At 36.9% G+C, this 13,681-nt stretch overlaps 1 protein-coding gene across 2 annotated transcripts in view; it reads right to left on the reverse strand.

Moving 5' to 3' along the window:
* ARHGAP8 (Rho GTPase activating protein 8) overlaps positions 1 to 13,681 on the reverse strand; it is a 331,799-nt gene that overhangs the window by 38,591 nt on the left and 279,527 nt on the right. For both annotated transcript variants that reach the window (XM_053719040.1, XM_053719041.1), the window contains 2 exons: positions 11,051 to 11,128; positions 2,328 to 2,456 (listed from right to left, as the gene is read on the reverse strand). In XM_053719040.1, the coding sequence (XP_053575015.1) occupies positions 2,328 to 2,456; positions 11,051 to 11,128 (207 nt within the window). The remainder of the gene's footprint in view (positions 1 to 2,327; positions 2,457 to 11,050; positions 11,129 to 13,681) is intronic.

Below are 13,681 nucleotides of genomic sequence, written 5' to 3' on the forward strand. Positions count from 1 at the left end.
TTAAATTCTGTAATTCTCCTATTTTAAAAGTTTAATTTCATTCATACATTATCAACTTTATTTGCTAAACTAGGAACACACATTCATACTGTGGCACAGCAAAAAATTAAAAACACTTAAACCTGGTTTAAAGGTAAATATTAAAGGGACACTGAACCCAATTTTTTCTTTCGTGATTCAGATAGAGCAGGCAATTTTAAGCAACATTCTAATTTACTCCTATTATCAATTTTTCTTTATTCTCTTGCTATCTTTATTTTAAAAGCAGAAATGTAAATCTTAGCAGCCAGCCCATTTTAGGTTCAGCACCATGGATAGCGCTTGCTTATTTGATGCTTTCATTTACCCAACAATAAGCAAGCATAACCCAGGTTCTCAACCAAAAATGGGCCGGCTCCTATGCATCATATTCCTGCTTTTTAAATAAAGATAGCAGGAGAATGAAGAAAATTTGATAATAGGAGTAAATTAGAAAGTTGCCTAAAATTGCATGGTCTATCTGAATCATGAAATATTTTTTGGGGGGTTTAGTGTCCCTTTAATTGCTGCAATTATTCATAATGATAATTTATAATTTTTATGAGCCCACAATTGTTTATTTATACTAAAGCAAGCTAAGCCCTTACAATCCGAGAGCTGTATTACTTTTAACTGTTAGTAACTGATAAAGTGGGCACCATAAGATCATATATCAGAATTTTTAAGGCATATATATATATATTATTAACCCAGACAAGCAAGTTAAAAACAACAACTAGGAGAGACACAGCTGCTCCTGTTGGTTCAACAGGAGCAGCTGTGTCCCTCCTAGTTGTTGTTTCTTTGCTACAAACTATGTTGTAATCCTTCTTACAATTAGTTTATCTAGTTGTGCTAAGCATGGATTGGCTCATCCAAATAAGGCAAATGATGAATGGAATTTGACTATTGAATTATTAAAAAAAAAAAAAAAGTTGTGAGTTTGTTAAAATGTTCAGACCTGGCTGATGTGTTTTCTGTAGCATGAGAACAGACGTCTTGTAATAACAAGGTGTTTACTGCCCCTTTAAGCAGAAAATGTGCACTAATAGAGAGAGAAGATATGAATAGTGCAGAAGGGAAGATCCTGTGTGAATGTCTTTATGAATCTGTACTATAAACAAACGCATTACTGCACAATACTGTCAGGCAGCTGGTGGGACTTCTGAAATACAGAAGTAATAATTTATATGTAAAGATAAAACATTATTCATTACCAGTATTGGTTCACTGGCCCTCAATGTGGCCCAGGGCCCCCCATGTGAACAGGTTGGACACCCTGCAACAAATCAAGCACTTATGCCTCTCAGTAACTACACCAAATGTAAAACAATGACTAAAATGATTATTTCTTAATACTTAATGTACAATGAAACTGCATATTTATTTTGCCTGCTTTTGCTGTAAGACACCTTCAAAAAGAGTACTTGTTTCAATTCCTCCCAGAAAGGCTGAAGTGACTCATTTATATTTAAAGTGACAGTCTAGTCAAAAATAAACTTTCATGACTCAGATAGGGCATGTAATTTTAAACAACTTTCCAATTCACTTTTATCATCAATTTTGCTTTTGTTTTCTTGCTATTCTTAGTTGAAAGCTAAACCTAGGTAGGCTCATATGCTAATTTATTAGCCCTTGAAGGCCACCTCGTATCTGAAGGCATTTTGAAAAAAAAATCACAACTAGAGGGTGTTAGGTCATGTGTGCCATATAGATAACATTGTGCTCATGCCATTGAAGATACCTAGGAGTCAGCACTGATTGGCTAAAATGCAAGTCTGTCAAAATAATTGAATTAAGGGGACAGTCTGCAGAGGCTTAGATACAAGGTAATAACAGAGGTTAAAAAGTATATTTATATAACTGTATTGGTTATGCAAAACTGGGGAATGGGTAATAAATGGATTATCTTTCTTTTTAAACAATAACAATTCTGGTGTAGACTGTCCCTTTAAATATGGTGATGTACCTGGGTCTGCAACATTCTACACTATGATTGGTTAGATCAGAACAAAAGCTAATTTACAGCTGTCACTAATTGGCTAATGGAAAGTAAATTAGAGACATGGATTTCACCAAACCTCTTAAGGGGTGAATCCCCGAACTGATCTTGATTTACAAATTTTTGAATTACTTGTCCCAACAAAATGATTTTAAAACATTTCTTTTGCAATGCAGTGCTTACTTACTGATATATGTTTGGAGGTTTAACGTCCATTTAAGTTTTTGCATTTTCTTTTTTACACAAAGGTCACTGCACATTGCTCATCATTTATCTTTAAAAACAAAAGCACAAAACTTAAACTCACTGGTGAGCTCCAAAATCGCTTTGTAAGACTCAAATGTCAGCAAAGGTTCTGGCAGCTCTCGCAGGAAAGTTTTCAGAATAACAGCTGGGATGTGAGGGTCTCCATATTCATCAAAATTCACCGGTTTTCCTGAAAAGGATTTGCAGAATTTATGTCATTATAAGTCTCAAATATATGTAATAATTACTACTAGCAATATTTAAATCCAGAGTGGCATAGGGCAGAAGTACGAGTGGAGCACTATTTATTACTCCTGCGTTATCTCCAATAAAAGTAAGCTTTTTGTGACTGTCGGTATTGAAAGTAAAAAGCTTTTGCTCATGAGCTAAAACAACTTGCACAAAAAGCAGAAGTTAGAATATTGCGAACGCATTAACGTATTCCCCATAGACTTTAAAGGAGCATGAAATGTGGAACAAAACAAACACCTGCCCAAAAGTCGTGCAAACTTAATCACATTTAACCAAATGCTCTAACCCGACATGAAGTATTAAAAGGCATAGGAAAGTCACAATGAAAGAATCAGATAGAGCAAATGTGCTTGTTCTCTTAGTATCCATTGTTGAAAATAAATATGCAAATATCCTACATTAGTGGGAGCTAGCTGGTGATTGGTGCCAACATACATTTGTCTCTTGTGATTGGCTAACTTGATGTGTTTAGCTAGCTGCCAGTAGTGCAATGCTGTTCCTTCAGCAAAGGATAACAAAAGACTGAAGCATATTTGATAATAATAGTAAAGTTGAAAGTTGTTTAAAATTGTATTTTCTATCTGAATTCTAATCATAAATATTTCACATTCCAATGTTCTTCACATAGCAGCATATGTTCTATTTATTCTTAAATACATATTTTATATATATCTCAATAATTAAATATAGGCATAGATATATACAGATACATTTAGAAATATCTATTTAATAATACTGAGAACATATTCCCTTATGTGAAGAACATTGGAAATATTTACAGTAAATTCACAGTTAAACACTTTATCAAATATGAATATTGCATAAATATGATTTTTCACGTTTTAAGCCACATGACTGCAAACATGAAACAAACAAATGAAATACAGCACCCACCACACACGGAGACATGGAGAAGGCTTACCAAGCCCAAGAGAATCCACACAAAATAGTTTTCCTCCAGCTGTGATATATAAAACGACCTTTATTGCTTATACAGGGTCCACAAAAGCAACGTTTTGGGCTGACACTTAGCCCTTTTGCATGACTGCAAACGACTCCAATGCACTTATATATGTCTATATATGTATGCATATGTTTTTGTGTTTGCATATATGGCTGTAAATACATATATACACATACAAATACATATGTACACACACACACATATATATATATATATATATATATATATATATATATATATATATATATATATATATATATATATAAAAACAGTCATTAATAAGATAGCACTCACTGGGTTTAAAAATAAAACTTAGCTTTTATTGTAGAATTTCCCAATGGGATTGTTTTAATCTTTGAAAATTCTACAATAAAAGCTAAGTTTTATTTTTAAACCCAGTGAGTGCTATCTTATTAATGACTGTTTTTGTATATCTTTGATATAGCACCCTGGTGGCTGCTCACTCAAATATTTGAGAATTGGAGTGCAGGTCTTTATTTACAAAGTTATATACAGTGGATATAAAAAGTCTACACACCCCTGTTAAAATGTCAGGTTTCTGTAATGTAAAATAATGAGACAAAGATACATAATTTCAGAACTTTTTCTACCTTTAATGTGACCTATAAACTGTACAACTCAATTGAAAAACAAACTGAAATGTTTTAGGTAGAGGGAAGAAAAAATATAAAACTAAAATAATATGGTTGCATAAGTGTACACACCCTTAAACTAATACTTTGTTGAAGCACCTTTTGATTTTATTACAGCACTCAGTCTTTTTGGGTATGAGTCTATCAGCATGGCACATTTTGACTTGGCAAGATTTGCCCACTCTTCTTTGCAAAAACACTCCAAATCTGTCAGATTGTGAGGGCATCTCCTGTGCACAGCCCTCTTCAGATCACCCCACAGATTTTCAATTGGATTCAGGTCTGGGCTCTGGCTGGGCCATTCCAAAACTTTAATCTTCTTCTGGTGAAGCCATTCCTTTGTTGATTTGGATGTATGCTTTGGGTCATTGTCATGCTGAAAGGTGAAGTTCCTCTTCATGTTCAACTTTTTAGCAGAAGCCTGAAGGTTTTGTGCCAATACTGACTGGTATTTGGAACTGTTCATAATTCCCTCTAGCTTAACTAAGGCCCCAGTTCCAGCTGAAGAAAAGCAGCCCCAAAGCATGATGGTGCCACCACCATGCTTCACTGTGGGTATGGTGTTCTTTTGGTGATGTGCAGTGTTGTTTTTGCGCCAAACATATCTTTTGGAATTATGGCCAAAAAGTTCAACCTTGGTTTCATCAGACCATAACACGTTTTCCCACATGCTTTTGGGAGACTTCAGATATGTTTTTGCAAAATGTAGCCTGGCTTGGATGTTTTTCTTTGTAAGAAAAGGCTTTCATCTTGCCACTCTACCCCATAGCCCAGACATATGAAGAATACGTGAGATTGTTGTCACATGTACCACACAGCCAGTACTTGCCAGATATTCCTGCAGCTCCTTTAATGTTGCTGTAGGCAATTTTGGAGGGACATCCAGTTCTTGGTAATGTCACGGTTGCACCATATTTTCTTCACTTGATGACTGTCTTCACTGTGTTCCACGGTATATCTAATGCCTTGGAAATTCTTTTGTACCCTTCTCCTGACTGATACCTTTTAACAATGAGATCCCTCTGATGCTTTAGAAGCTCTCTGCGGACCATGGCTTTTGCTGTAGGATGCGACTAACAAAATGTCAGGAAAGACCTACTAGAACAGCTGAACTTTATTTGGGGTTAATCAGAGGCACTTTAAATGATGACAGGTGTGTACTGACTCCTATTTAACAGGATTTTGAATGTGATTGCTTAATTCTGAACACAGCTACATCCCCAGTTATAAAAGGGTGTTCACACTTATGCAACCATATTATTTTAGTTTTTTTATGTTTTTTTTTCCTTTACCTAAAAGATTTCAGTTTGTTTTTCAATTGAGTTGTACAGTTTATAGGTCACATTAAAGGTGGAAAAAGTTCTGAAATGATTTATCTTTGTCTCTTTTTTTTACATCACAGAACCCTGACATTTTAACAGGGGTGTGTAGACTTTTTACATCCACTGTATATATATATATATATATATATATATATATATATATATATCAATGTAAATATTTGCATAGGAAATTAGCACACCTAGGCAATTTAACCTTGAAAATAGCTTTATCAATTCAGCAACCAGAAATCTATCTCCTACTGATGAGTTCCAAATAGAACGAAACAGGCTGTCTAGGAGAGATTTCTGATTTGCTGCTATAATCCTGTTAAAAGGATAGCTGTGTTAAAACAGTATTTTTGAAGCAAAAAAATTGAGAATTTGCATATCTTACCCAGAATTCTCTTGTGCATTGGTAACATTGTATATGAGTTATTTCTGGGGAAAAAGCGAGCGGGGATTCTTGCCTAGGTGTGCTAATTTCCTATGCAAATATTTACATTGATTTAATTTTGAGACATGGAGGATTTTAATTTCAGTTTTTTATCTCCCCCCATAATTTTAATGAATTTTGGTTTAACCTTGAAAATAGCTTTATCAATGCAGCAACCAGAAATCTATCTCCTACTGATGAGTTCCAAATAGAACGAAACAGGCTGTCTAGGAGAGATTTCTGATTTGCTGCTATAATCCTGTTAAAAGGATAGCTGTGTTAAAACAGTATTTTTGAAGCAAAAAAAACTGAGAATTTGCATATCTAATTTGCATACCTTACCCAGAATTCTCTTGTGCATTGGTAACATTGTATATGAGTTATTTCTGGGGAAAAAGCGAGCGGGGATTCTTGCCTAGGTGTGCTAATTTCCTATGCAAATATTTACATTGATTTAATTTTGAGACATGGAGGATTTTAATTCATTTTTTTTTATCTCCCCCCATAATTTTAATCTATTTCTCTAACATCTGAGACCTCATATCTTTGAGCCCTTATAACTTTTTTTTATTGCAATTTAAATTAATTTAGAGTTTTATGGGCTAACACAATTTAAAAATAAATAAATATATTATCTGGTGTTATTATGAGTTTAACTGTACTTTGTAATGTATTTTTATATGTTTTGTGCAACTTTCTATTCTAGAGTAACAGTTAACCAGAGCTCTGAGTCGCGCTATTCTGACACTCGTTGAATTAAATTGTGCTTGAACAAACGCATTTACTTACAACTTGTAATGCCTGTGCTACTTCTGACACCCGCGATAAACCTTTTTTTTGTTTGCTTTTAACAGTTGTGCTTCATTTGTAATCTAGTCCATAATGTGGCCAATCTTCTGCAATCATAATAATTGATCCTTAGCCTCTTTCTTATTATTTTTAGAATTAAAGGGACATAATACTCATATGCTAAATCACTTGAAAGTGATGCAGCATAACTGAAAAAAAGCTGACAAGAAAATATCACCTGAACATCTCTATGTAAAAAAGGAAGATATTTATACATCTCACAATAGTAAGTACTGTGTGAACAGTTATTTTTCAGCTACTGTCAGCTGCATGTTGAAAAAAATAAACAGCCAATCAGCTTCATCATTGCTTTGCTTTACTGTGATCTCATAATATTTCAATGTAATCTTGCAAGATTTCATAGTAAACTTCCTTATACTGAGGGAAAAAGCAAGCCTATTCCAGGTGTGTGCTCCCTTGCAAGTCCTGGGACTAGCATCCTGATTGGCTGCTTTAAGTCCATTTACAATGGGATGTGGCTACTGAGGACATTTTGAGGTAAAATATCTTCATTTTTACATAGCGATGTTGAAGTGATATATTATTTTCTAGTCAGCTTTTTACAGATATGCTGCATTACTTTTAAGTGCTTCGACATTTGGGTATCTATTCCCTTTAAAGGGATATGAAACCCAAGAAATAATTATTTTGTGATTCAGACAGAGCATACATTTTTTTTAAAGTTCCCAGTTTACTTTTATTATCAAATCTGCTTCATTCCCATGGTATTCTAGGTAGGCATCTGGAGAACTACATGGTAGGAAATAGTGCTGCTCTCTAGTGCTCTTGCAAATGGGTAACATTTTTGCAAAAAGGCTGCTGTATATTGCTCCAGAAATGGGCCGGCTCCTAAGCATACATCCCTGCTTGTCAACAATAGATTCCAAGAGAATGAAGAAAAATTTGTAACAGAAGTAAATTAGAAAGTTGTTTAAAGTAACATGCTCTATCTGAATCATGAAAGAAAATGATTGGGTTTCATGTCCTTTTAGCTATTGCAACATTCTAATAATGACGTTTTTTCAACCAGATCTCTCCCATCCTCAGAGCCTTTGTGCCAACCAATGAGCATTATCTGTAAGGACCCATCAACCAATGAGCATTATCTGTAAGGACCCATCAACCAATGAGCATTATCTGTAAGGACCCATCCGCCAATGAACATTATCTGTAAGGACCCATCAGCCAATGAGCATTATCTGGAAGGACCCATCAGCCAATGAACATTATCTGTAAGGACCTATCAGCCAATGAGCATTATCTGTAAGGACCCATCCGCCAATGAACATTATCTGTAAGGACCCATCAACCAATGAGCATTATCTGTAAGGACCCATCAACCAATGAGCATTATCTGTAAGGACCCATCAACCAATGAGCATTATCTGTAAGGACCCATCAACCAATGAGCATTATCTGTAAGGACCCATCAACCAATGAGCATTATCTGTAAGGACCCATCAACCAATGAACATTATCTGGAAGGACCCATCCGCCAATGAACATTATCTGTAAGGACCCATCAGCCAATGAACATTATCTGTAAGGACCCATCAGCCAATGAGCATTATCTGGAAGGACCCATCAGCCAATGAACATTATCTGTAAGGACCCATCAGCCAATGAGCATTATCTGGAAGGACCCATCAGCCAATGAGCATTATCTGGAAGGACCCATCAGCCAATGAGCATTATCTGTAAGGACCCATCAGTCAATGAACATTATCTGTAAAGACTCATCAGCCAATGAACATTATCTGGAAGGACCCATCAGCCAATGAGAATTATCTGGAAGGACCTATCAGTCAATTATCATTATCTGGAAGGACCCATCAGTCAATGAGAATTATCTGGAAGGACCTATCAGTCAATTATCATTATCTGGAAGGACCCATCAGTCAATGAGAATTATTTGGAAGGACCCATCAGGCTATAAACCTTAGAAGAAGTACAAGAGCTAAGAAATATAGGTAAATATATTCTACAAAATGTGTCTAGGAGTATATCCAGCATTGTCCTTGGTTTGCAAATGCTGTAAATTATGATGATGGCCTCAAATGCTTTTAAATATTTTATTGTGCAATACAGTGTGCAACTGCCAGAATACACATACAATTGTACTGTCTCCTTAAAGGGACAGTATACTGTAAAAAAAAAGTGTTTCCCTTAATGTATTTCCAATGACTTGTTATACCAGCTTTATATAAAAATGTATGAGAAATTGCATTTTCAGGTTTATTTGTGTATATAAAACAGCTGTTTTCTGCTTTGAAATCCTGACCTAAAAAATGGGTTGAGCTTGCAGGTAAAATCAGATATCATTGTATCACTTTGTGTTCACACACATGCTTTCTTATTGTATATCTGTTTGTAAACCAAAGACCAATACTAAGGGCCTAATGATGAATAACTTGACATGGAAATCTTGCCAAACCTTTAGGGGCTATTTTTTAGCATTACTTTGCAATGTAGGTGTCTCTCCAAATCCAGAACTTTCTATAGAGAGAGAAACAACTCTCAAGAAAATGTTTTGCCTTTTTAAAAGTCTTTGAGGGACTTGTGGTACTGACAAGACGTATTAGATCATCTCGCAAAAGTGGAGAGGTTTAACTCATCAGGCACTTAAAGGGAACAATGGGACATTAACATTTTATTATTTAACTATCCTACACCCCCACTGGGAGTGTAATTTATTCTGCTGGTTGTGTTTACATAACTTGTCAAAAGCATAGGGACACCATAGGCAAAATCAGCTATTTCAAATGCCACAATAAATATAAAGGAGCTATGTGTAAACAATTTAATACACTCCTGCAGATAAAATGGATCATTGGGAGTAACTTAAAGGGTAAAAAGATTTGGGGTAAACTGTCCCTTTAAGGCCTCATAATGTTCCATATGGTTCCCTCCACTAATCTTATTAAAACCACATACGGGTGCTATCAGCTGTTGTCTTTAGATTGCAAGCTCTGTTTTGAGCAGGACTATTACTACCTTTATATATCTACTTTAATTCTGTTACATTTCTTTAATGTAAATATACATGATATAATCTATGTGTCTATTTAATAATACTTGTATATCTCAGTATGGATACAATGTCTACAAAAGTACTTATTCTATCTCTCCTTTACACTGTACCAACTATTTAATATGCATAAGAATGCAGTCAATGACGTTTAAAAAGTTACATTAAACGTATTCATGAACGCTGCTGATAAGCTGATTGGTCAAGCCCTGCCATTCCTTAGTGATAAGAATGAGTGCTGAGAAGCCGACCAGTCAGATACTAGATATGGTGCAGTGATACAGCTTGTATTTTGAGCCACAGCGAAGTGTGTGAGATAAGAGATTGAAATCTTAGGACAGTGTTTGCAAACAAATACACTCCAGCAGCAGCTAAAATTGATTATTGGGAAGGAACACATTAAAGGGGAGAACATTTTTAGGGTACAATGTCCCTTTAACTATATGTTTACCCCTGATAAAAGAAAACCCAGAATAAACATATAGGTAAAGCTACACCTCCCTACACAATGCATTTTGGTTCCTGACCAGAGATAACGAGTGACCCAATCAAAGGAAGCATATATAGGTACCAAACAATCACCAGTCATGATGTTCTCAGAACTAGCACAGTAGAGTACCTTGTACATGATTTAAACTATGTGTTTAACTTAATTGAAAGAGTTAAACAGAAAAAAACCTGTTCAATATTAAATGTACTTACAACTTAAGAGTATTTTATTACACTTTTATATCCCTTTAAAAATATTTAACCTTTTTTCTGTTAAATAACCAATTCTCCAAATAATTTATCCCGGTTTTACAAAATATATCATTTTTACCATAATGGACACAGAGCAGTTGCAGTTATCCGGCCTCTTATCCAGCAATGTAATCTCCTCTAGCCTAGGTGTGAAATAAAATCTAATTACTAGAGATCTAGAATATTTCTTCCTGCCAGTCAAGTGGGACGCTGAGCAGAACAATTTATGCTCTCGGAATATAAAGTGTGGCACGAAAACGATTCACTATGAGATGTATTTTATGTTCAGGTACAAATAGAAGCCATTTATCCTACTAGCTTTTTTTCACTATGAATCAACAGTGTGTTATTCCGCAAGCAGTACATTTCCCGCTGTTATCTCACTGGCTGATCTAATACATCTCAGGCTAACATGACATTTAGGTTACAAATGGTTTTATGATTAACTAATTAAATAACTGATAGAGCTATAGCTGAAAATAGATACAGTATCAAGGGGAATTTCCACTTTGTTACTTATGATCTCTTTGGGAAAGACGTACCGAGGTTGTAACGTTTCTGCACATCCTTAATGATGTGAATACTGACAGATCTTCTGAAGAGACCTTCCGTCTGAAGTCCTGGGGAAAAAAAAAGTTTGTACACATGTAAAGCAATATATATTTTGTATATGAAAGTGTTTATAACATGTTATACAAGTGGCATGCAAAAACAGAATTTATGTTTACCTGATAAATTACTTTCTCCAACGGTGTGTCCGGTCCACGGCGTCATCCTTACTTGTGGGATATTCTCTTCCCCAACAGGAAATGGCAAAGAGCCCAGCAAAGCTGGTCACATGATCCCTCCTAGGCTCCGCCTTCCCCAGTCATTCGACCGACGTAAAGGAGGAATATTTGCATAGGAGAAATCATATGATACCGTGGTGACTGTAGTTAGAGAAATTAAATCATCAGACCTGATTAAAAAACCAGGGCGGGCCGTGGACCGGACACACCGTTGGAGAAAGTAATTTATCAGGTAAACATAAATTCTGTTTTCTCCAACATAGGTGTGTCCGGTCCACGGCGTCATCCTTACTTGTGGGAACCAATACCAAAGCTTTAGGACACGGATGATGGGAGGGAGCAAATCAGGTCACCTAGATGGAAGGCACCACGGTTTGCAAAACCTTTCTCCCAAAAATAGCCTCAGAAGAAGCAAAAGTATCAAATTTGTAAAATTTGGTAAAAGTGTGCAGTGAAGACCAAGTCGCTGCCTTACATATCTGATCAACAGAAGCCTCGTTCTTGAAGGCCCATGTGGAAGCCACAGCCCTAGTGGAATGAGCTGTGATTCTTTCAGGAGGCTGCCGTCCGGCAGTCTCATAAGCCAATCTGATGATGCTTTTAAGCCAAAAAGAGAGAGAGGTAGAAGTTGCTTTTTGACCTCTCCTTTTACCAGAATAAACAACAAACAAGGAAGATGTTTGTCTGAAATCCTTTGTAGCCTCTAAATAGAATTTTAGAGCACGAACTACATCCAAATTGTGCAACAAACGTTCCTTCTTTGAAACTGGATTCGGACACAAAGAAGGCACAACTATCTCCTGGTTAATATTTTTGTTAGAAACAACTTTCGGAAGAAAACCAGGTTTAGTACGCAAAACCACCTTATCTGCATGGAACACCAGATAAGGAGGAGAACACTGCAGAGCAGATAACTCTGAAACTCTTCTAGCAGAAGAAATTGCAACCAAAAACAAAACTTTCCAAGATAATAACTTAATATCTACGGAATGTAAGGGTTCAAACGGAACCCCTTGAAGAACTGAAAGAACTAAATTGAGACTCCAAGGAGGAGTCAAAGGTTTGTAAACAGGCATGATTCTAACCAGAGCCTGAACAAAAGCCTGAACATCTGGCACAGCCGCCAGCTTCTTGTGAAGTAAAACAGATAAAGCAGAAATCTGTCCCTTCAAAGAACTTGCAGATAATCCTTTCTCCAAACCCTCTTGTAGAAAGGATAGAATCTTAGGAATTTTTACCCTGTTCCATGGGAATCCTTTCGATTCGCACCAACAGATATATTTCTTCCATACTTTATGGTAAATTTTCCTAGTTACAGGCTTTCTAGCCTGAATAAGAGTATCAATGACAGAATCTGAGAACCCACGCTTTGATAAAATCAAGCGTTCAATCTCCAAGCAGTCAGTTGGAGTGATGCCAGATTCGGATGTTCGAACGGACCTTGAACAAGAAGGTCCCGTCTCAAAGGTAGCTTCCATGGTGGAGCCGATGACATATTCACCAGGTCTGCATACCAAGTTCTGCGTGGCCACGCAGGAGCTATCAAGATCACCGAAGCCCTCTCTTGATTGATCCTGGCTACCAGCCTGGGAATGAGAGGAAACGGTGGGAACACATAAGCTAGGTTGAAGGTCCAGGGCGCTACTAGTGCATCTACTAGAGTCGCCTTGGGATCCCTGGATCTGGATCCGTAGCAAGGAACCTTGAAGTTCTGACGAGACGCCATCAGATCCATGTCTGGAATGCCCCATAAATGAGTTATTTGGGCAAAGATTTCCGGATGGAGTTCCCACTCCCCCGGATGAAATGTCTGACGACTCAGAAAATCCGCTTCCCAATTTTCCACTCCTGGGATGTGGATTGCAGACAAGTGGCAGGAGTGAAGCTCCGCCCATTGAATTACTTTGGTCACTTCTTCCATCGCCAGGGAACTCCTTGTTCCCCCCTGATGGTTGATATATGCAACAGTCGTCATGTTGTCTGATTGAAACCTTATGAATTTGGCCCTTGCTAGTTGAGGCCAAGCCTTGAGAGCATTGAATATCGCTCTTAGTTCCAGAATGTTTATCGGGAGAAGAGATTCTTCCCGAGACCATAGACCCTGAGCCTTCAGGTGTTTCCAGACCGCGCCCCAGCCCACCAGGCTGGCGTCGGTCGTTACAATGACCCACTCTGGTCTTCTGAAGCTCATCCCTTGGGACAGGTTGTCCAGGGTCAGCCACCAACGGAGTGAATCTCTGGTCCTCTGATCTACTTGGATCGTCGGGGACAAATCTGTATAATCCCCATTCCACTGTCTGAGCATGCACAGTTGTAATGGTCTTAGATGAATTCGCGCAAAAGGAACTATGTCCATTGCCGCAACCATCAAACCTATTACTTCCA

The sequence above is a fragment of the Bombina bombina genome, chromosome 6 (genome assembly GCF_027579735.1).
Source record: "Bombina bombina isolate aBomBom1 chromosome 6, aBomBom1.pri, whole genome shotgun sequence".
Classification (NCBI taxonomy): Eukaryota; Metazoa; Chordata; class Amphibia; order Anura; family Bombinatoridae; genus Bombina; species Bombina bombina.